This window comes from Heptranchias perlo, chromosome 24 (assembly GCF_035084215.1).
Source record: "Heptranchias perlo isolate sHepPer1 chromosome 24, sHepPer1.hap1, whole genome shotgun sequence".
In the NCBI taxonomy this organism is placed as follows: Eukaryota; Metazoa; Chordata; class Chondrichthyes; order Hexanchiformes; family Hexanchidae; genus Heptranchias; species Heptranchias perlo.
Window position 1 is genome coordinate 48,111,494 of NC_090348.1, and position 23,728 is coordinate 48,135,221.

The following is a 23,728-nucleotide window of genomic DNA, read 5'->3' on the forward strand; positions in this document are numbered from 1 at the left end:
TTTTGGACTTAACTACATTACTCTCAAACTCAATATGAAATTCTATCATATTATGATCGCTCTTCCCCAGAGGATCCTTGATTAAAAGATTACTAATTATTCCTGTCTCATTATACAATACTAGATCTAAAATAGCCTGTTCCCTAGTTGGTTCCTTGATATATTGTTCTAAAAAACTGTCTCGATGCATTCCATGAACTCGTCCTCTAAACTACTTTTGCCAATTTGGTTTGCCCAGTCTAAATGAAGACTAAAGTCCTCGATGATTATTGCATTATCCTTTCATGCACGTCTAATTTCCTGATTTATACTCTGTCCAACACAATAACTGATATTCGGGGGCCTGTAAACAACTCCCTCCACTGTTTTCTGTCCTTTGTTACTTCTTAGCTCCACCCAGACTGATTCTACATCCTTGATTTTCTGAGCTAAGATCCCTTCTCACTACTGCCTTTATCTCATCCTTTATTATCAGGGATACCCCACCTCCCTCCTCCTTTTCCATTTTGCCTGTCTTTTCTAACAGTCAAGTACGCTGAAATATTTAGTTCAACCTTGGTCACCCTGCAACCACGTCTCAGTAATGGCGACTAGATCAAACCCATTTATCTCTATTTGGCCATTAATTCATCTATCGTGTTATGAATGCTTCGTGCATTCAGATAAAGCACCTTTCATTTTAACTTTTTACTATTTTTCCCCGGTGACCTTAGTCACTGATGCCCTAATATCTTTGTTAAACTCTCAGTCCCTTCCTGACACACTCTGCTTGTTTTTACCCAAATCGCTACCCTGCTCTACAGCCTTGACTTTTCTCTTTAGACATAAATTTCCCCTTACCTGAACCCTCCCCCCTCATTATTTTAGAGCCCTGTCTACAGCCCTTGTTATTCGATTCGCCAGGGCACTGGTCCAAGCCCGGTTTATGTGGAGCCTGTCCCAATGGAACAGCTCCCTCTTTCCCCAGTATTGGTGCCAGTGCCCCGTGAATCGAAACCCCCTGTCTCCCACACCACTCTCTGATCTGTTTGTCCCTGTGTCAATTTACATGTGGCACAGGTAGTAATCCAGAGAATATTACCTTTGAGGTCCTGCTTTTTAATTTGGACCCGAGCTCCTCAAACTCCCTCAGCAGAACCTCATTCCTAGTTCTGCCTATGTTGTTGGTCCCTACGTGGACCACGACAACTGGGTCCTCCCCCTCATGCTCCAAGTTCTTCTCCAGCTGCGAGGAGATGTCCTTAACCCTGGCACCAGGCAGGCAACACAGCCTTCGGGACTCCCACTCGCAGCTGATGAGAACAGTGTTTATTCCCCTGACTATACTGTCCCCTACCATTAACACATTCCTTTTTACTCCCCCCACTTGAATGGCCTCCTGTACCACGGTGCTGTGCTCAGTTTGCCCATCCTCCCTACAGTCCTTGTTCTCATCCGTACAGGTGGCAAGTACCCCGTACCTGTTGGACAAGGTCAAAGGCTGAGTCTCCTCCATCACTACATCCTCGGTCCTTTTTAATTATTTTATCTATTCCCTCTGGTGGTGGAATCCAGAACAAGGGGACATAATCTTGAAATTAGAGATGGGCCGTTCAGGGAGTGAAATCAGGAAGCATTTCTTCACACAAAGGGTAGTGGAAATCTAGAATTCTCTTCACCAGAAGGCTGTGGACGCTGGGGATCAATTGAAATTTTCACGACTGAGATGGATGGATTTTTGTTGGGTGAGGGTATCGAGGGATACGGAGCAAAGGCAGGTAAATGGAGTTGAGGTCGAGATCAGCCTTGATTTGATTGAATGGTGGAACAGACTGGATGGGCTGAATGGCTCAGAGAGTGGAGGCAAGTGAGATTGAAATGGCGAGTATCAGTCTTGACTCAGTGAGAGCACTCTCGCCTCTGAGTCAGCAGGGGGTTGGTTCAAGTCCCACCTTAGCACATCATTCTGTCTGACACTCCAGTGCAGTGCTGAGGGAGTACAGAGCGATGGGAGGGAAACAGAGCTAGGATACAGATCAGCCGTGATCTCATTGAGTGGCATAACAGGCCCGTGGGGCTGAATGGCCTCCTCCTCTTCCTATGTCCCTGGGCTCGGACTTGCATTGACCGATGCCGACCTTGTGTCAACTCAAAAGGTCAGCTCGTGCAAGTGTCAATTAGGAGGAGCAGGAGTGCTCCTATTGGTTCCACAGAGCTCCTGACGACCGTCGTCGGCTGCAATTGCCCCCTCCACAACCACCCCCCCCCTGGTTGTTCTCCCCTCCTCCCCGTTGTCCTCCCCTCCCTCCATTCCCCTCCCCTCCCGTTCCCCTCCTCCCCATTGTCCTCCCCTCCCTCCGTTCCCCTCCCCTCCCGTTCCCCTCCTCCCCGTTGTCCTCCCCTCCCTCCGTTCCCCTCCCCTCCCGTTCCCCTCCTCCCCGTTGTCCTCCCCTCCCTCCGTTCCCCTCCCCTCCCGTTCCCCTCCTCCCCGTTGTCCTCCCCTCCCTCCGTTCCCCTCCCCTCCCGTTCCCCTCCTCCCCGTTGTCCTCCCCTCCCTCCGTTCCCCTCCCCTCCCGTTCCCCTCCTCCCCATTGTCCTCCCCTCCCTCCGTTCCCCTCCCCGTTCCCCTCCCCTCTCCCTGTTGTCCTTTCCCCCACCGTTGTTCTTCCCCCCCATTGTCCTCCCCACTCCCCGCCCCCCCCCCCCCATTTCCTCCCCTCCCTCCCCCTCGTTGTCTCTCCACCACCTTCCTCCCCCCCCCCCCACCGTTGTGTGGATCTGCTGACAGGGGCTTTCCACGCTACCTGGCAGTTACCAACGACTTAAATAACTTTGCTGCTTGTGCAGGGATTGTGACACACTGGTTTGTGGGATCGAGTCCCGGTCCAGAGATTTGGGCCCATAATCCAGGCCGACACTTCAGTGCAGTGCTGAGGAAGTGCTGCAGTGTCTCATGCCTTTACACTTACACTCAGACAAAACCATTACAAAACAGATCACCTTGAAGGATTTTGGGACTTTCCTGATAAACCTCCTCTGCACCCTCTCCAAGGCCTTGACATCCTTCCTAAAGTGCGGTGCCCAGGATTGCACACAATACTCCAGCTGAGGCCTAACCAGTGATTTATAAATTTTCAGTGTCACTTTCACTGTCTAAAAGTGTTTTTTGTATGTTTTATGTGCAGCATCAGCTAAAAATAGGTGAACTAGTGTTAATGTCCTTGCTTTGAGGAAACTGAAAGATGAATCAGAACAGGATTAGCTATAAAAGGGACAGCACTCAGTGAGTGAGTGGCATCTACTTGCAATCGCTGGGAGGTGTAGGATCAAGGAGGAGAGACAGAAGATCGAGGAGAGAGAGAGAGGATCGAGGAGAGACAGAGGATCAAGGAGGAGAGACAGAGGATCAAGGAGGAGAGAGAGAGGATCGAGGAGAGACAGAGGATCAAGGAGGAGAGACAGAGGATCAAGGAGGAGAGAGAGAGGATCGAGGAGAGACAGAGGATCAAGGAGGAGAGACAGAGGATCAAGGAGGAGAGAGAGAGGATCGAGGAGAGACAGAGGATCAAGGAGGAGAGACAGAGGATCAAGGAGAGAGAGACAGAGGATCGAGGAGAGAGAGACAGAGGATCGAGGAGAGACAGAGGATCAAGGAGGAGAGACAGAGGATCAAGGAGAGAGAGAGAGGATCGAGGAGAGACAGAGGATCAAGGAGGAGAGACAGAGGATCAAGGAGGAGAGACAGAGGATCGAGGAGAGATATTTCGGACAAAAATTCACAAGAGTTGGTGTCTGGTTAGTTTCAATATTCAGCTGAACAAATTGAACAAAACTGTGTCATCAATCCATTTTAAAGAAAAATTAATTTACCAAGTTAATTTTCTACACAATAGAACAGGAGGGGAAAAAATTGAACAGCAAAAGGAATTTGTATTCAGCTGGTAAGAGCCTGCTTGTGGTAATGCCATGGTCAATGGAGAATGAAGGGCTGAGGGAAACGGATAGGAGTTGATAACGCAGAGAAAATGTTTACCAGGGATTTAGAACATGTTAGAGGAAAGGAAATGAGCAACAATAAGAATTTTATTAGGAGGGGAATGAGAGGCTCCAGCTAAAGGTGGAGAGGAAATGGAGTGGCCACAGAGCTCAGACTGTAGAAAATCGTAACTGTAATGGGAATGGGGGGGTGGGGAGACAAGTTGGACTGGGGCAGGGAGGGTCTCGTGGTGGGGGTGGGGGGACGAGTTGGACCGGGATGGGGAGGGTCTCGTGGTGGGGGTGGGGAGAGGAGTTGGACTGGGGCAGGGAGGGTCTCGTGGTGGGGGTGGGGAGAGGAGTTGGACCGGGATGGGGAGGGTCTCGTGGTGGGGGTGGGGAGAGGAGTTGGACTGGGGCGGGGAGGGTCTCGTGGTGGGGGTGGGGGGACGAGTTGGACCGGGATGGGGAGGGTCTCGTGGTGGGGGTGGGGAGAGGAGTTGGACCGGGATGGGGAGGGTCTCGTGGTGGGGGTGGGGAGAGGAGTTGGACCAGGATGGGGAGGGTCTCGTGGTGGGGGTGGGGAGAGGAGTTGGACTGGGGCGGGGAGGGTCTCGTGGTGGGGGTGGGGAGAGGAGTTGGACTGGGGCGGGGAGGGTCTCGTGGTGGGGGTGGGGAGAGGAGTTGGACCGGGATGGGGAGGGTCTCGTGGTGGGGGTGGGGAGAGGAGTTGGACCGGGATGGGGAGGGTCTCGTGGTGGGGGTGGGGAGAGGAGTTGGACTGGGGCGGGGAGGGTCTCGTGGTGGGGGTGGGGGGACGAGTTGGACTGGGGCGGGGAGGGTGGGAGAGGAGTTGGAACAGCACAGCCGCACTCGAGAAGCAGAGAATTGAGGCTCAGGTCCCTGATCTGGGAATAATGAAGTGAAGGTTTTCCAGAGATTTAGAATAATGTGCTGGTCGGTGTATAAAATAACAATTAAGAATGAATGATTTTTTTTTATGGGTTTGTTGTGTTTTAATTGTTGATTTTACTTGCAAATTTCCTTGTTCTGTCAGCTTGGTGTTTTCTGAACATTAAGAATAAAATATGAGCCAATCAGCTGAAAGGAATGTGCTTACAGTTATGGCCACGGAAGGTGAAATAGGAACTGTGATGTGACAGATAGTGACTGCACACACACGTACTGTGTGAGGGAACCGAATTGGCTGGACGTTGGGACCTACGATGGTGGGGACCTGGGGAGAGGGCTGAGTAGAATCATCCAGTCGGCACTTTTGCCCGAAGGTACTGACGAACACCTCAGGCTGGTCTCTCATGCTAGGGTCCACCATGGCTGAGGATGGGGATGTTCACAGAGCCTCCTCCTCCCAGGAGGTCCATTGGATGTGGTTGGGTTACAGGACTTCGAATGTGGCACAAACTTAGCTCGGTCTCTAGCCTGCTGATTTTGGTGTTTAGCCTCCAGGTAGTCCTGTGTAATTGTATTACTGCCCAACTCCACTATCATTGTATCATGTGATGACCAGGATGGTAGGAGACGATCCAGATGGACCATGGTCTTTTTTTGTCCACCATTTCCCACGTTTTATGAGGTTTGCACCTCATTTACTTTCCAAATAGTAAAAAGTTAAAAACTGTGGATGTCCAAAGGGACTTAGGGGTTCAGGTACATAGATCATTGAAGTGTCATGAACAGGTGCAGAAAATAATCAAGAGGGCTAATGGAATGCTGGCCTTTATATCTAGAGGACTGGAGTACAAGGGGGCAGAAGTTATGCTGCAGCTATACAAAACCCTGGTTAGACCGCACCTGGAGTACTGTGAGCAGTTCTGGGCACCGCACCTTCGGAAGGACATATTGGCCTTGGAGGGAGTGCAGCGTAGGTTTACTAGAATGATACCCGGACTTCAAGGGTTAAGTTACGAGGCGAGATTACACAAATTGGGATTGTGTTCTCCAGAGTTTTGAAGGTTAAGGGGTGATCTGATCGAAGTTTATAAGATATTAAGGGGAACGCATAGGGTGGATAGAGAGAAACTATTTCCGCTGGTTGGGGATTCTAGGAGTAGGGGGCACAGTCTAAAAATTAGAGCCAGACCTTTCAGGAGTGAGATTAGAAAACATTTCTACACACAAAGGGTTGTAGAAGTTTGGAACTCTCTTCCACAAACGGCAATTGATACTAGCTCAATTGCTAAATTTAAATGTGAGATAGACAGCTTTTTGGCAACCAAAGGTATTAAGGGATATGGGCCAAAGGCAGGTATATGGAGTTAGATCACAGATCAGCCATGATCTTATCAAATGGCGGAGCAGACACGAGAGGCTGAATGGCCTACTCCTGTTCCTATGTTCCTATTCTAAGGTATGCCTGGTGCTGCTCCTGATATTCTCTTCCACGTTCATACTCTTAATTGATCCTTCCTTCCCCCACTCCACCTCTCATCTCAGTCATGCTCTAATCTAATCTTTCATTCAGTTTTCTCACAATCCTTTACTCTCTTCCCAAACTCAGTAATTGGTGTTTTACTGCTCAACCTCATTGCACCCTCCTCCCTAGGCTGTTCCCCTCGCACATACGGCTGCCTGGCTCACACGTACTGTTAGCAGCTGCAGGCACTTCCCAATGGCATCTGTCCACTATGACCTGCAGGAGCACTGCAGCTGTTGTAACAAGCAAACTAGTTGGAACGACAAAAGGGTCGTTCAGTCCATCAAGCCTGCTTCTTCCCCAGTGAGGACGAGAGTGTACAGATCTGGAGGAAGAGGAAGAGTTCATGATTCTTAAATGAGTTGAAGTAGGGTGGGAGGAGGCTCGTGTGCAGCATAAACACTGGCATGGACCGGTTGGGCCGAATGGCCTGGTTCTGTGCTGTACATTCGATGTAATTCTATGGCTGAAGAGGTCAGGCATGCCCAGTAGAAGCAGACTTGATGGGCCAATGGCAGAAAGGGCATTGCCTGAAGAAAAGTCATGTAGTAGAGGTTGGTGTGTTGGCAATTTGGTTCTTTATTCCCTGAACTACAGATGCTTGGTGCAAGCTGCACATGGGAGTTACAGGTGTGAAACAAAGGTCCACAATAACGGAGTGGTTGATGACTCCATTTGGAAGAGGAGACTAGAGAGTCAGGAGGCGTATGTTCCTGTGTTGAAGAGGAGGGCTGAGAGTGGTCACAGTGACAGCTGTAGTATTTTGTACTGCATCCCTTGCTACCCCCAAGAAAAGCTCTTGAATGGAATGTTAGCTTTGGAAACAGAAGGAACCATCTCCTGGGACTAGTGTTTTCAGTGCAAGTTTATTTAGTCACCAATAAAACCTACTGAATTGAGCCAAACGTGTTTGAAGTTTTCATTCCCACTTGACTGCTGTCTGATATTTTGTCACATTCTGAGGGCCTGAGACATGACTCCATGTGTGAAATCTCAGTTTCACCTCAATTAACATTTGATGCACAATTAGGAGAACCCATACTTGTACCAATTGGATAGAAAGGAAGAATTGCATTAATATAGCACCTCATCAGGCCTTCCATTAACAGCTCAAAGTTCTTCAAAAGCAATTCTTTGCATGAGAAGTGCTGTGGCTGTTGTCATTCAGGCAAATGTAGCTGCTATTTTGCGCAGAGCAAGATCCCATAAACAGCAGTGAGATGAAAGACTAGTTCATTTGATTTTTATGGTGATGGTTGAGGGAGGAATGTTGGCCAGGACACCGGGAGAACTTCCTGCTCCCTTTGGATGATGCCATTAGATCTTTAACATCCGTGTGAGTCCGCAGATAGGGCTCCGAGTTCAATATTTTATCTGAAAGACAGCGTGTTCAAAATGTAGCACTCCCTCACTACACTGAAGAGTAAACATAAATTAAGTGCTCAGGGGAGATTGCTACAAACTGAATCAAGCCAAAACACAAATATGCTCTGCTCAAGCCAGCAAACCACCGGGAACGTGATGCAGTCGCCGTCATTCAACGTCAAAATCAGAAGGGTCTCACTACAGACGACGACGACGACGACGACAACAACAACAACAACAACAACTTGCATTTATATAGTGCCTTTAACATAGTAAAACGTCCTAAGGCGCTTCACAGGAGCGATCATCAAACAAAATTTGACACCGAGCAACATAAGGAGATATCAGGATAAGTGACTAAAAGCTTGGTCACTGAGGTAGGTTTTAAGGAACGTCTTAAGGGAGGAGAGAGAGGCGGAGAGATGGAGAGGTTTAGGGAGGGAATTCCAGAGCTTAGGGTCTAGGCAGCTGAAGGCACGGCCGCCAATGGTGGAGCGATTAAAATCGGGGATGCGCAAGAGGCCAGAATTGGACCAGTAATAGACCAGTTGGTTTGCCAATTATCCCCTTCCTCATATTTGTCACCTTATCGTCTCCTCATTCCCCAAAAGAAAGACTTGCATTTATATTGCACCTTTCACGACCTCAGGATGTCCCAAAGCACTTTACAACCAATGCAGTACTTTTAAAGTGTAGTTACTGTTGTAATGTAGAAACCAATGGATATTTAGCACTGACCTGGTCCTGGAGTTCTACTAGGGTCAAAGTCCTTTTGGCGGTGGGCCATTGTCCATGCAGGGACGGTATCCTTCCCATGGTGAGTCATCTTTTCTGGCAGTGTTCTTGGTGCAGGTGTATTGCTATCTTTCAGGCCTGGAAGGCGTTTGGCCATGGAATAAGCAGGTGCCCTGAGCCTTGTTGTATCATGGTCATTGTAACCTGCAAAAAGAAAATGCAGCAGTTACGCAGACAGGAAACGTCAGGAGCTTCCGAGTTACTCCGCAGGATCTGAACACAACTTCAGCTTGAAGATAATGTTGGTAATGTTGATAACTCCCACCCCCCCACCCCAACTCACCCATCCCCCCCCACCCCAACTCACCCATCCCCCCCCCACCCCAACTCACCCATCCCCCCCCCCACCCCAACTCACCCATCCCCCCCCCACCCCAACTCACCCATCCCCCCCCCACCTCAACTCACCCATCCCCCCCCCACCCCAACTCACCCATCCCCCCCCCACCCCAACTCACCCATCCCCCCCCACCCCAACTCACCCATCCCCCCCCCACCCCAACTCACCCATCCCCCCCCCACCCCAACTCACCCATCCCCCCCCCACCCCAACTCACCCATCCCCCCCCACCCCAACTCACCCATCCCCCCCACCCCAACTCACTCATCCCCCCCCACCCCAACTCACCCATCCCCCCCACCCCAACTCACCCATCCCCCCCCCACCCCAACTCACCCATCCCCCCCACCCCAACTCACCCATCCCCCCCCCACCCCAACTCACCCATCCCCCCCACCCCAACTCACCCATCCCCCCCCCACCCCAACTCACCCATCCCCCACCCACCCCAATTTCTCAACGTACCACTTCATACTGAGATACCTGTCCCCCATCACCCACCCAACTGGCTGTTTTTCATGTCTGACCCAAGGCTGGCCATGCTTAAATATGAGCAAAGGGCAAGACATGGGATGAGAGTCGAGGAGTCCCGTTGAAGACCTATGGGTTGAATGACTCCTCCTGTACAGTGATCTCTGACTCTACATCCTCATCCACTGTCCACACATTAGCACCTCCATCGGGCATCAATAGACTATAATTTACCATCCTTAGCTCAGAGGCAATGTAATTAATGTAGCGCAGTGACCGACTGTAGCATTCCAACTGCCATCAGACCTTCCAGGGCTCTTACTGAATTCTACTCTGAATATTATGGGTTGCTGAGCACAACTAATTTTGACAAAACAACAGCCTGTTCTAGTGGCACTGTCACTGACCAGTGTCAGGCCCCAGTTATCGTGGGTTTCCTAACTTTGGTGGAAGATCCATTTGCGCGGTTTATCTGGGGTTTCCACTGACGTTACGACGGAAACCAATGGGGAGAAGAGCCGAGGTATTTGCCAGTGAGTGATGTGAGGGGGAAGGGTGCTGGTGCTGTCAAGGTCACTCGACAGACAATTTGGTGGCCAGAGGCTACAAATTCTATCGGCTAAATGGCAGCCTTCTCGGTTCAACATTTCTTCTGGGCTCAGGATATTGTCTGGAGAGTCGGTGTGAATGGACAAGCCTGGTGTCTAACGTGTGTCGCAGACACTGGTCCCGTTCAAATGTTCCTAAGTGAGTTAGCAAAGTGTCACATCTCCGAGGGAGGTTAAAGTTAACATTCCTGGGCCTGAATTTCCACCGAGGTTCTCCCGTTTGTCTGTGGAAATCTCGGAAAAACAATGCAAACTGTTTACGGCGTTTCTCCGCGGCTCTTCCAATGATGAGCGGGAGAATCCGTGTGGAAATTCACCCCCAGACCCCGTGACCAAGTGTAATCGGTGCACTGACTTAGTGCCACCATTCACTTTTAATAAAGCTGATTGGTAGTTTATAGCCCAAGAAAGACGGTCGAAAAGAAGGTTTCCTCTGACACTGTCCACAGATCAGGAAACACTAGACTTGTGTCAGTGCAATACTTAGTGCAGAAACAAGAGTTTCTGGTTCGCCTCTGGACATCACTAAGTGAGCAGATACAGTCACATTGCGCTTTGTAGAAAGCCAGCGCTCATAGAAACATAGAAAATAGGAGCAGGAGTAGGCCATTCGGCCCTTCGAGCCTGCTCCGCCATTCAATATGATCATGGCTGATCCTCTATCTCAATACCATATTCCCACTCTCTCCTCATACCCCTTGGTGCCTTTTGTGTCTAGAAATCTATCTATCTCCTTAAATATATTCAGTGACTTGGCCTCCACAGCCTTCTGTGGTAGAGAATTCCACAGGTTCACCACCCTCTGAGTGAGGAAATTTCTCCTCATCTCAGTCTGAAATGTCCTATCCCGTATCCTGAGACTGTGACCCCTCGTTCTAGACCCCCCAGCCAGGGGAAACATCCTCCCTGCATCCAGTCTGTCTAGCCCTGTCATAATTTTATACGTTTCAATGAGATCCCCTCTCATTCTTCTAAACTCTAGTGAATACAGGCCGAGTCGACCCAATCTCTCCTCATACGACAGTCCTGCCATCCCAGGGATCAGTCTGGTGAACCTTCGCTGCACTCCCTCTATGGCAAGTATATCCTTTCTTACGTAAGGAGACCAAAACTGCAGACAATACTCCAGGTGTGGTCTCACCAAGGCCCTGTATAACTGCAGTAAGACACCCCTGATGTCTCCCGCTCGCTCACGGAACTGGGCTTTTGTACCGAACGTGAGAGGAAACTTTGGCGGAAGACCAAAAATATAACGTGTGACATACAGACCTGTGTTCCCACGCAGCAGGTACTTGGGCCCCGGACTGTTGTACATGGCTGCAATCGCCATTCTTGGGCGGTGAGGTCTCCATGTTCCAACCCATGGATCAGCAGGCATCGTGGGTGAATAGATTTAGCTGGCTGCATGAATTTGAAAGCAAGGCAGAATGATTAGACGCCCTGAAACGTTTAGTGATTTATAGTCACTGCGGTGAAAACCCTTGTGCTGAATGACTTGGGAATCCTGTCCCCCCGTGAGACAGTGATGTGTTGGGGTTGAGATATACTCTCTCATCACTTGGGAATCTCGGGAGAGAGAAAGAAATGAGGCCGAGGACTGCAGTAGCCATTAGTCTGGGTCAAAAATTGAGCAAAATATCATATGGCCAGTCCTAAGGAATTACACACTGATTGGGAGCTAAAACTAATCCTTACAGTAACTAACATAACAAGTTAGATGAGTTAATTTGAGCTGAGTTGGAAAGTATTAGCTTCACTGAGTTGGACAGAATTATATTCAGTGAGTTGGATAGATTATAACTGTGTTTTCAATGTTGAATTTTACATCTTGTGAAATTGGTGTTTTTTGGTCATTTTTCCAATGCTCTCTCTCGATGGCACCCACTGTTGCTGGGGTAAAGACCCCTGAGGAGTGGCAGCTCAGCCAACTGCTTATTCTTTACGTGTGAATCTGGACAATGGCCATTAACGGGAGGGTTGACTGTTGGGGAGGGGAGGGGGGGACCAGTGTCACATCTGATACTGTCCTCACCCCACCTCCATACACATGCACTTTGCAGGGAGAGTCACTGGGCAGTGATCAGGACCAGGGACCAGAGTCCAACCAAGGTGCGACCTCCCTTTCTGGTGGGGCTTCGATCCCAAGGTAAGGTTTCATTGCAGACTATTGAAAGACTCTTCACTGGTTGTCAGTGTGGAATCTGAAGATATGCCGATTGAGCCGGGGTATTTAACAATGTCCCAGCTCTGTTTAATCCACAGGTTTCCACGCCAGATATTTAAACTCCCACTCACTCTTTTGGCGATCCAGGATTTAAGCAGAGAGCGGCTGCAGATGCTGCCGAGGATTGCAGCGAGTATTGAGTGAAACACGCGGAACCTCTCTCCAAACTCCCCGCCTCATCAATGAGCCTCGCCCCGCCCAGTCACCATTGTCACCCCGGTCTCCCAGCAACAGCCACTGAAAGATTGATGACGCGATCAAATCTGATCAATTTCTTAGCTAACAATGTAATGCATGAAGAGAGATGCGTGGATGGGTGAAGGTTGCAAGGATTCCCAATGGTCCATGTGTTCAGTGTCTTGCACGTCCTGAGTCTGATGCCTCTTTTTCCAATAATTCATTTGCTTTCCCTTTCCAGCCGCACACACACACACAAAAAAAACATTCAAGGTGTGAAATGGGCCATTTCTGATCCCTCAGTGGTTAGAGGAATCAGTTGATGGGAAACTGGGCTGGTCAGAGTCGGTCAGAGGTTTGGTAAGTTGGGAGGGGGGGAAGGGATCTGGGGAACATGACAAGAGGCTGAAGATAAAAGAAATAGGAGGTGAGAGAAAAGGTCAGACCAAGGGAAAGAATAAGAGTAACATAATCGGTCAGGGAACAAACATACAGTTAGACAACATCAGTATAATGGATGCTACCGGGACATGATGGTTTCACTTATAGGGAGAGGTTGGATAGACTGGGACTTTTTTCCCTGGAGAGTAGGAGGGAGAGGGTGATCTTATAGAAGTCTATAAAATAATGAGGGGCATAGATAAGGTAGATAGTCAAAATCTTTTCCCAAAGGTAGGGGAGTCTATAACGAGGGGGCATAGATTTAAGGTGAGAGGGGAGAGATACAAAAGGGTCCAGAGGGGCAATTTTTTCACTCAAAGGGTGGTGAGTGTCTGGAACGAGCTGCCAGAGGCAGTAGCAGAGGCGGGTACAATTTTGTCTTTTAAAAAGCATTTGGACAGTTACATGGGTAAGATGGGTATAGAGGGATATGGGCCAAGTGCAGGCAATTGGGACTAGCTTAGTGGTATAAACTGGGCAACATGGACATGTTGGGCCGAAGGGCCTGTTTCCATGTTGTAAACTTCTATGATTCTATGATTCTATGACTTAAAAAGTGCAGGAACAATGACTAAAATCAAATTAAATTGCCTTTACAGCAATGTGCACAGCATCCGAAACAAAACAGGGGAACTGGAGGCAATAATTCATAGTGAGGAGCCAGGTGTAGTTGGGATAACTGAAACATGGCTACATAAAGGACAGGACTGGCAGTTAAATATTGCAGGACATGATGTATTTAGAAAGGTTAGGGAGGAAGAGGGGGTGGGGTAACTGTACTAATTAGAGACAGTATAATGGCAATAGAAAAAAGGGACATAATTAATAAGATAGAAACAGAATCCATATGGATTGAGACAAAGGTTAAGAACAGATGGATTATGTTAATAGGCACGTCTACAGACCACCTAACAGTGGGAGGGACACGGAGGAAGAAATATGGAGGCAAATCTATGAAATGAGTAAAAAACATCGAATAATAATCCTGGGAGATTTCAACTACCTCCAAATAAACTGGCAAGAAGAAGTTGGGACTCCTTTCTCACCCAATATGTGAGAAGCCCAACAAGAGAGGAATCACTGCTGGATCCAGTAATGGGAAATCCATTTGGGAGTGAAATCAGGAAGCACTTTTTCACACAAAGGGTAGTGGAAATCTGGAACTCTCTTCCTCCAACAGGCTGTGGACACTGGGGGTGAATTGAAATTTTCTAGTTTGAGATCGATAGATTTTATTGGGTAAGGGTATCGAGGGATACGGAGCAAAGGCGGGTAAATGGGGTTCAAGTAGAGATCAGCCATGATCTGATTGAATGACGGAACAGGCTTGATGGGCCGAATGGCCCCCTCCTGTTTCTATGAGGAAAGACACAGTGTAAAAGGGAGAAAGCTCAGAGAATGGAGGCAAGTGAGGTTCAAATGGCAAAGACAATCACCAACACAATAAGACAGGGCTGTCACCAGCAAGAATATGAAAATTCTGGTTATATCACTTGTGCCTGAAGTATTGACAGTGTCAGTCTTGACTCAGTGGTTGCACCCTCACCTCTGAGTCAGCAGGTCGTGGGTTCAAACCCCACCTCTGGTTTGAGCACATAATCTAGGCCGACATTCCAGTGCAGTACTGAGGGATTGCTGCACTATCGGAGGTGCCGTCTTTCAGATGAAACGTTAAACCGAGGCCCCGTCTGTGCTCTCAGGTGGATGTAAAAAATCCCACAGCCACTATTTTGAAGAAGAGCAGGGGGAGTTCTCCCTGGAGTACTGGCCAATATTTATCCCTCAACCAACATCACTAAAAACAGAGATGAAACAAGGGTCCTTTCAGGTCTGTAGGGATCAGGAGAACCTGGAAAGGATTTGTGAAGAGCAGGCAGTGGAAAACACACAGAGTTTTATAACTTGAACCGCAGACATCAACAAACCCTGGAGAATCCTAAGGGCAGAGTCCGTGTGAGAGAAATCAGTGTGTAAAAAATAACGAACATTCATCCCAGGTGACAAGACAGCTGTGGCAGCTTTGGACAGAATTCTGTCGCTGATCTTTTCCCTCCGTGTAGGAACTGTAAAAAAAAGTCTTGGAAGGAAATTGATGATGTTAATCCCGATTCCTTTGGAAATTTGCCCTCACACTTCAGCAAAACATTTCCACTCCCGTCCTCACCACTCGCCTCCGAAATATTGTGAGAGTGTGAATATAGAAACATCTGGAGTAAAAATAAAACCAACCTGACCATTCAGACAGGGGCCATTGTGAGGTGAAAGGGTATCTGGTGTCATGGTGTCTCATAAGGACAGGTGGATTATGTGGCACAATGGGGAATGTGCAAGAGTCGGAGCAGCACTCCGGAAAAAATACAAACATCCTGAGCGGGAGTGAGAAAGGGAATGGTGGTGTGGAATGTCGGGTCCAGACAGGACAGATGGAGGGGAAGGGCTGACCAGCACTTGGAAGGGTTTGGGCTGCAGTGGGGATGTGGAGAGGACACAGCATCTCATTCACCCCCCTACACCCCCTTACAATATGCCTGTGACACTTTTGATTCTTCACACCCTGTATCCTAAACTGCCCCTCGAATTGTCACTTTCCTTGCCCTGACCCCCTCCCCCTTTCTCTCCCGCACCTCCATTACTGCTGGACTCCCATCACCTCCCCAGTTCCAATTTGCAGTAATCCCTCACCCCAATATCCTGTGCTCCAATACTTCCTGTCTGCCTCACCAACTAAAATCCAACCCAACATGTGTATGACCCATGCCTGCTCCACTCTAACCTGTGAGTGAAACAACCCTCTTTATCCGACCCTCTCTGTTCACCATTTGCCTCAGACCATTATCACCCTACCTAACCTACTTATAGAAACATAGAAAATAGAAGCAGGAGTAGGCCATTCGGCCCTTCGAGCCTGCTCCGCCATTCAATATGATCATGGCTGATCCTCTATCTCAATACCATATTCCCGCTCTCTCCCCATACCCCTTGATGCCTTTTGTGTCTAGAAATCTATCTAGCTCCTTCTTAAATATATTCATTGACTTGGCCTCCACAGCCTTCTGTGGTAGAGAATTCCACAGGTTCACCACCCTCTGAGTGAAGAAATTTCTCCTCATCTCAGTCCGAAATGTCCTACCCCGTATCCTGAGACTGTGACCCCTCGTTCTGGACCCCCCAGCCAGGGGAAACATCCTCCCTGCATTAAGTGTGTCTAGCCCTGTCAGAATTTTATATATTTCAATGAGATCCCCTCTCATTCTTCTAAACTCGAGTGAATACAGGCCGAGTCGACCCAATCTCTCCTCATACGACAGTCCTGCCATCCCAGGAATCAGTCTGGTGAATCTTTGCTGCACTCCCTCTATGGCAAGTATATCCTTTCTTAGGTAAGGAGACCAAAACTGCACACAATACTCCAGATGTGGTCTCACCAAGGCCCTGTATAACTGCAGTAAGACATCCCTGCTCATGTACTCAAATCCTCTTGCAATGAAGGCCAACAGCTTATATCCCAGCTGCACCTCTATCCCCCAGATCTGCGGGACACGCCTCACTGCTTTACCCTCCATATACGCCTTTCCCCGGGTTAGTCCCAATATTTAATAATCCTTGCATTTATACAGCAACTTCCTGGGTCAAAACTCCTCAAAACAGTTCACGCACAACCAATTACTTTGAGGTGCAGCGAGTGTTATCTGGGCAGATGTGGCAGCCACTCTGTACACAGCAAGATCCCACAAAGAGACGTGAGATGAATGACAGATTTATCTGCTGCTGCTGGTGTTGGTTGTGGGAGAAATGTTGCCCAGGACACCGGGAGAACTCCCCACTCTTCTTCCAATAGTGCCCTGGGATCTTTAATACCCACCCGAACCACTGGAACAGGCAGTCAGAGGATCTATTCAGTGTCACGTGAAGGACAGCACCTCCAGCACGGCCGTACGCTCTCAGTCCCGCACTCGAGTGTCAGTCAGTTCCCCAGCACACACCCTGGGGTGAGCCTCAAACGAATCAGCTTCTGACTCAGAAGGTAGAAAGCGATAGTGACTGAGCGGAGATGATACGCCCTTTCCCATTTTTTAGGGAAAGAAATGTTTTCTGATAACCTTATTTTAATATTTAATATTACGGCCTTTTACCCCATCAGTGAGGCGACCCCTGACCATCTCTGTCTAGACTGCAGATCCTGAGTGTCTCCAATGTTCCATCAAAGTTCATTTCCTTTACACTCCCGATCATCTTTGTTGCTCCTCTCGTCACCTTCTCCAGTAATGTATCATGGGCACCAGAACTGAACAGAATTCCCCCTGTGCATTGTAAACCCTGAGTATAACCTCTGTATACATGCCCTCTCCTGCTCGCTCTCCCTGTCCCAGTCTGTTAGCTTGTTTTCCATATTTCCATATTGTTTTTCCATATTGTTCAGCCCCTGGAGCCCCCAAGCCACAAGCCACAAGCCACACATGGCCCACGAGGACCCACTCAGTCACCCTCACGCTGTCTAACCCTGTTGCTGTTCCTGGTTCCAGTTTGAGGCCATTGGCTGGTTTGAATTTGGTGGGTCTGGCAGTTTCAAAAATTTCTCAGTGCTGTTTCCTCATTGGTGGGTAGATCTTAAATGCACCAATGGGGAAGCAGTACTGAGAACAGGCCAGCAGTCCCGCTAAACTCCAACAGGTGACACGAGTGGATTAGGAAGTGAAACCGGGAATAAATCAGATTGTTAAGGACGCAGAGTCCAGATCAACAGGCCTGGCCTTTGAGATAAGAACATAAGAAACAGGAGCAGGAGTAGGCCATACGGCCCCTCGAGCCTGCTCCCCCATTCATCAGGTCATGGCTGATCTTTGACCTCAACTCCACTTTCCTGCCCGATCCCCATATCCCTTGATTCCCCTAGAGTCCAAAAATCTATCGATTTCAACCCTGAATATACTCAACGACTGAGCATCCACAGCCCTCTGGGGTAGAGAATTCCAAAGATTCATACCCTCTGAGTGAAGAAATTCCTCCTCATCTCAGTCTTAAATGGCCAACTCCTCATTCTGTGACTGTGCCCCCTAGTTCTAGACTCTCCAGCCAAGGAAAACAGCCTCTCAGCATCAACCCTGTCAAGCCCTCTCAGAATCTTATATGTTTCAATGAGATTACCTCTCATTCTTCTAAACTCCAGAGGGTATAGGCCCATTCTACACAATCTCTCCTCATAGGACAACCCTCTCATCCCAGGAATTAATCTAGTGAACCTTTGTTGCACCCCCTCTAAGGCAATTATATCTTTATATACTTGCCATGGAGGGAGTGCAGCGAAGGTTCACCAGACTGATTCCTGGGACGGCAGGACTGTTGTATGAGGAGAGATTGGGTCGACTCGGCCTGTATTCACTCGAGTTTAGAGGAATGAGAGGGGATCTCATTGAAACATATAAGATTCTGGCAGGGCTAGACAGACTGGATGTAGGGAGGATGTTTCCCCTGGCTGGGGGATCCAGAATGAGGGGGTCACAGTCTCAGGATACGGGGTAGGACATTTCGGACTGAGATGAGGAGAAATTTCTTCACCCAGAGGGTGGTGAACCTGTGGAATTCTCTACCACAGAAGGCAGTGGAGGCCAAGTCACTGAATATATTTAAGAAGGAGCTAGATAGATTTCTAGACGCAAAAGGCATCAAGGGGTATGGGGAGAGAGCGGGAATATGGTATTGAGATAGAGGATCAGCCATGATCATATTGAATGGCGGAGCAGGCTCGAAGGGCCGAATGGCCTACTCCTGCTCCTATTTTCTATGTTTCTATGTTTCCTTAGATAAGGAGACCAAAACTGTACCAAGTACTCCACGTGAGGTCTCACCAAAACCCTGTACAATTGTAGTAAGACTTCCTTATTCTTGTACTCCAATCCCCTTGCAATAAAGGCTGACATGCCATTTGCCTTCCTAATTGCCTGCTGTACCTGCATGTTAACTTCTTGTGTTTCTTGTACGAGGACATTCAAGATATGATTGAACTAAGGAAGAGGAGAAGGCGCAGCCTGGTGGGGATGGAATCAATTCATAAGAGGGATCCAAGGAGGATTTAACAGGTATTTAAAATGGTAAATGGATTCGATAGGTTTGATACAGAGAAACTCTGAAGAGCAAGAATATGTAATATTCCAAACCCGATTTCTCAAAGCTAAATTAGTTGGAGATTTCAAATGTATTGATGTATTTTTCTCCTTTAAAAAAGATATAGATGTGATTCTTCATAATAGTAAATGTGAAGTAGTCACTTTATATAGAGCATCTAAGATTTTTAGATAGATTTTTAGGTAGATTTTAGGTTGATTTCCCATGTGATGTAAATTTTAAAGGCCCACAGCAATGAAGTAATAGATCTCAGCCAGTGTAACATTGGGAAAAGTATAGTTGGCCTGGCTAGGGAGGGAAAATCTGCCAAAGATTCCACTTCTTATCCCTGTCCAGTGATGGAAAGTATTGAAATGTTAGCTGAGGACAGAATCAGGTTTGACTGCAATTACCCCCCCTCCCACGACTGAATAGCTTGCTGATGATCATGAAGAGGAGATATTGGAGGGCTGCTGGTTATTGGAGTACAGCACCTCGCCATGTCACCGACTTCAGGGGAGGAGGGGATTCATGTATTCTGGGTAAAATGACATAATTATTGGCTGCTTGTGCTCCATAGCTCTAGCATGTCATTTAAATGCAGAAAAACATGTTCTAAAGCAAACAGTTTGTGCAACGCTATTATGGGGAGCTACACAGCAGGAGTCGTCTAGTGCGATGTAATTTCCCAAAATGCATTACAGGAAGGTGAAGCAATGATATCTGCTTGGTTGTGAAATAAAGTAATTGCTGGATTTCACAGCACCACGGTACGTGATTCTGAAAATTGTGTTTGAGGGTAAACTGTAGTTTATTTGCAATAACTCACTGTGACAGAAGAAAAAAGAAGCATTTCCCAAAGCGCTTCCAAAAGGCGTTTGATTAAGTGCCGCATAATAGGCTTATCATCAAAGTTGAAGCCCATGGAATAAAAGGGGCAGTAGCAACATGGATACAGAATTGACTAAGTAACAGGAAACAGAGAGCAGTGGTGAACGGTTGTTTTTCGGACAGGAGGAAGGTATTCAGTGGTGCTCCCCAGGGGTTAGTACCAGGACTGCTGCTTTTCTTGATATATATTAATGACTTAGACTTGGGTGTACAGGGCACTATTACAAAATTTGCAGATAACACAAAACTTGGAAGTGTAGTGAACAGTGAGGAGGATAGTGATAGACTTCAAGAGGATATCGACAGGCTGGTGGAATGGGCGGACACATGGCAGATGAAATTTAACGCAGAAAGTGCGAAGTGATACGTTTTGGTAGGAAGAACGAGGAGAGGTAATATAAACTAAAGGGTACAATTCTAAAAGGGGTGCAGGAACAGAGAGATCTGGGGCTATACGTGCACAAATTGTTGAAGGTGGCAGGGCAGGTTGAGAAAGTGGTTAAAAAAGCATACGGAATCCTGGGCTTTATAAATTGAGGCATAGAGTACAAAAGCAAGGAAGTTATATGAACCTTTATAAAACACTGGTTCGGCCACAACTGGAATATTGTGTCCAATTCTGGACACTGCACTTTAGGAAGGATGTGAAGGCCTTAGAGAGGGTGCAGAAGAGATTTACTAGAATGGTTCCAGGGATGAGGGACTCCAGTTACGTGGATAGACTGGAGAAGCTGGGGTTGTTCTCCATGGAACAGAGAAGGTTGCGAGGAGATTTGATAGAGGTATTCAAAATCATGAAGGGTCTAGACAGAGTAGATAGAGAGAAACTGTTCCCATTGGCTGAAGGGTTAAGAACCAAAGGACGTAGATTTAAGGTGATTGGCAAAAGAACCAAAGGCGACTTGAGGAAAAACTTTTTTTACACAGCGAGTGGTTAGGATCTGGAATGCACTGCCCGAGGGGGTGGTGGAGGCAGATTCAATGGTGGCTTTCAAAAGGGAATTCAGTAAGTACTCGAAGGAAAAAAATTTGCGGGGCTACGGGGAAAGGGCGGGGGAGTGGGACTAGCTGGATTGCTCTTGCAGAGAGACGGCATGGACTCGATGGGCCGAATGGCCTCCTTCTGTGCTATAATCATTCTATGAAACTCCTTCCTTTGGCGGGGAATCCAGAACAAAGAGACATAATCTCATAATTAGAGCTGGGCCATTTAGGAGGGAAATCAGAAAGCACTTTTTCACACAAAGGGTAGTGGAAATGTGGAATTCTGTGTCGCAAAAGTCTGTGGATGCTGGGGGCCAATTGGAACTTTGAAGACTGAGATGGATAAGATTTTTGTTGGGTAAGGGTATGCAGGGAAATGGATCAAAGGCAGCGGGATAGGCTTGATGGGCTGAATGGCCTTCTCCTGTTCCTATGAGGAAAGAGATGGTGTAAGAGAGAGAAAGCTCAGAGAGTGGAGGCAAGTGAGATTGAAATGGAAAAGACAGTCAGCAATACAGTAAGAGAGGGCTGGTCACCAGAGAGCGGTGATCATTCGGGCTCTGTCACTGTGGGGAAGTATTTCGAAGGCGCGCAGTAATTATTTTGGACAAGAGCCAGAATTCGAGAGATGACGGGCCGAAGGGCGGAAGTCAGGGTGATTGACTGGCTGGGTGTGGGAGCATGGCCCGGGAGGATGGTGCCCGCTGGCCGGGCGGGGACTGCACTCCTGCTCTCCGCAAAATCTCCGCACAATCTCCACCACCTCCGCTTGGCTCGCAGGTGAGAGAAGGGCCGCTCGACCGGGAGATCCCCGCAACACCGGGATAGGACCGGGATAGGACCGGGAAATCCCGGGGTAGGACCGGGAAATCCCGGGATAGGACCGGGAAATCCTGGGGTATGATCGGGATAACACCGGGAAATCCCGGGATAGGACCGGGAAATCCTGGGGTAGGACCGGGATAACACCGGGATAGGACCGGGAAATCCTGGGGTAGGATCGGGATAGGACCGGGATAACACCGGGATAGGACCGGGAAATCCTGGGGTAGGACCGGGAAATCCCGGGATGACACCGGGAAATCCCGGGATAGGACCGGGAAATCCTGGGATAGGATCGGGATAGGACCGGGATAACACCGGGATAGGATCGGGAAATCCTGGGGTAGGACCGGGAAATCCCGGGATTGGACCGGGACATCCCGGGATAACACCGGGAAATCCTGGGATAGGACCAGGATAACACCGGGATAGGACCGGGAAATCCCGGGATAGGACCGGGGTAGGACCGGGAAATCCTGGGGTAGGATCGGGATAGGACCGGGAAATCCTGGGGTAGGATCGGGATAGGACCGGGAAATCCCGGGATAGGACCGGGAAATCCTGGGGTAGGATCGGGATAACACCGGGAAATCCCGGGATAGGACCGGGAAATCCTGGGATAGGATCGGGAAATCCCGGGATAGGACCGGGAAATCCCGGGATAACACCGGGAAATCCTGGGATAACACCGGGAAATCCTGGGGTAGGATCGGGATAGGACCGGGAAATCCCGGGATAGGACCGGGGAGATCCCGGGCTTGGACCGGGGAGTCAGGGAGTGGGAAGCGGCCGCCAATCAGTTGTTGGGCGGGGGGGGGGAAAGTGCAGAAAGACCCCGGGAAACCGAGATTCCCCGAGCCTCAGCCTCAGGGGAGAAAGAGCCGAGACAGAAAACAACAATCCGCATTTAAATCGCGCCTTTAACGCAGTAAAAAGCCTCCAGGCGCCTCCCAGGAGCGATTGTCAAACAAAATAACAATTAATCCTGTAACCTGCCCCCTCCCAAACCTCCCAGACCCTGGTAGCGGGGAGGGGGCACTTTCTGTGTCGGCTCTTTCTCCCCTGGGGCTGAGGCTCGGGGAATGTCAGTTTTTGGAGGTTTCCATGTGTCATTCTGCACTTTCTCCTCTCCCACCTCCCCCCCCCAGGACTTTGAACTGATTGGCCTCTGACTCTGGTTCTGGCCGTAAGCCACCACAGATCTACCTCTGAACCATTGCTGATTGAAATTATTACAAATATTAAGCCTCAGAGATGCCTCACTCTCTGTTTTCTCATTGTTTCTGTATCAATGGTGAGGAGCCCTGTGGACTCAGCTGGGAAGAGATTTTTTGGCAGGAGCTGTGAACAAACTCTCTCACCAGGATCAGAACTGGATAAATACTGATCTAAATTTCCTGAAAGACGTGGAATTTTGTTACTGTAACAGGAGAATCAGCCTTGGATCCCGGGGTCCAAAGTATCACAGGATATGAACACCCATCACTGGGAGGTGTTTTCCCAGGGGACACAGGTAGGGCGGTTCCTGGGGGCTCTCTCTATCCCTGTAAGGCCCCTCAGTCTCTAATCAGGATCGACAACATAAGAAAAAAGTAAGAATGTTTAGGAGTAGGAAAAGGCCAACAAACATGGGTCATGATTTTACTGGGAGCCGGGAACCCAGGCCGTCCCTAGGTATTCACGTGGGGAACCTGGAAGCCAAATGAGTGCATCGCAATCTGCGATCGCAACTCAACCGACGGTGAGTATTTGAGCTTCTGAGTTTCCCACGGCCAGGCCGTCAGATCAACAGGCTGGCTCCCTGCTGGGAGGGCATGGAGCCAGGAATCGGAGAGGGGGGGAGGGAGGGAGAGATCATGGGCCGTGGGGCAAATCGGAGGGGTTGGGAGAGGTGGCCGACATCGTGGGCCTTGGATAAGATCGGAGGGGTCCAGCATCAGGGGGGGAGGGGGGGGTGGCCAATCGTGGGGGGCCCTGTCGGCCAGGTGAGCTTGTTGGGCCTGGGTGACGCACTCCTGCTCCTCCGGGCCCACAAACAGTGCGATAAAGGCCCTCGCCTCACCTCATGATCCGGGCCTTCCCGCCTGCTGCCTCCTGACGTGAATCAGAAGCGATGGGAA

The 23,728-nt window shown here is 49.0% G+C and overlaps 1 protein-coding gene across 1 annotated transcript in view; it reads left to right on the plus strand.

Annotated features, from left to right (window-relative positions):
• Positions 1-21,398: 21,398 nt before the first annotated feature.
• tymp (thymidine phosphorylase) overlaps positions 21,399-23,728 on the plus strand; it is a 39,687-nt gene continuing 37,357 nt past the window's right edge. Inside the window, exon 1 of the mRNA XM_068005397.1 lies at positions 21,399-21,566. Within this exon, the coding sequence (XP_067861498.1) occupies positions 21,415-21,566 (152 nt within the window). The 5' untranslated portion in view covers positions 21,399-21,414. The remainder of the gene's footprint in view (positions 21,567-23,728) is intronic.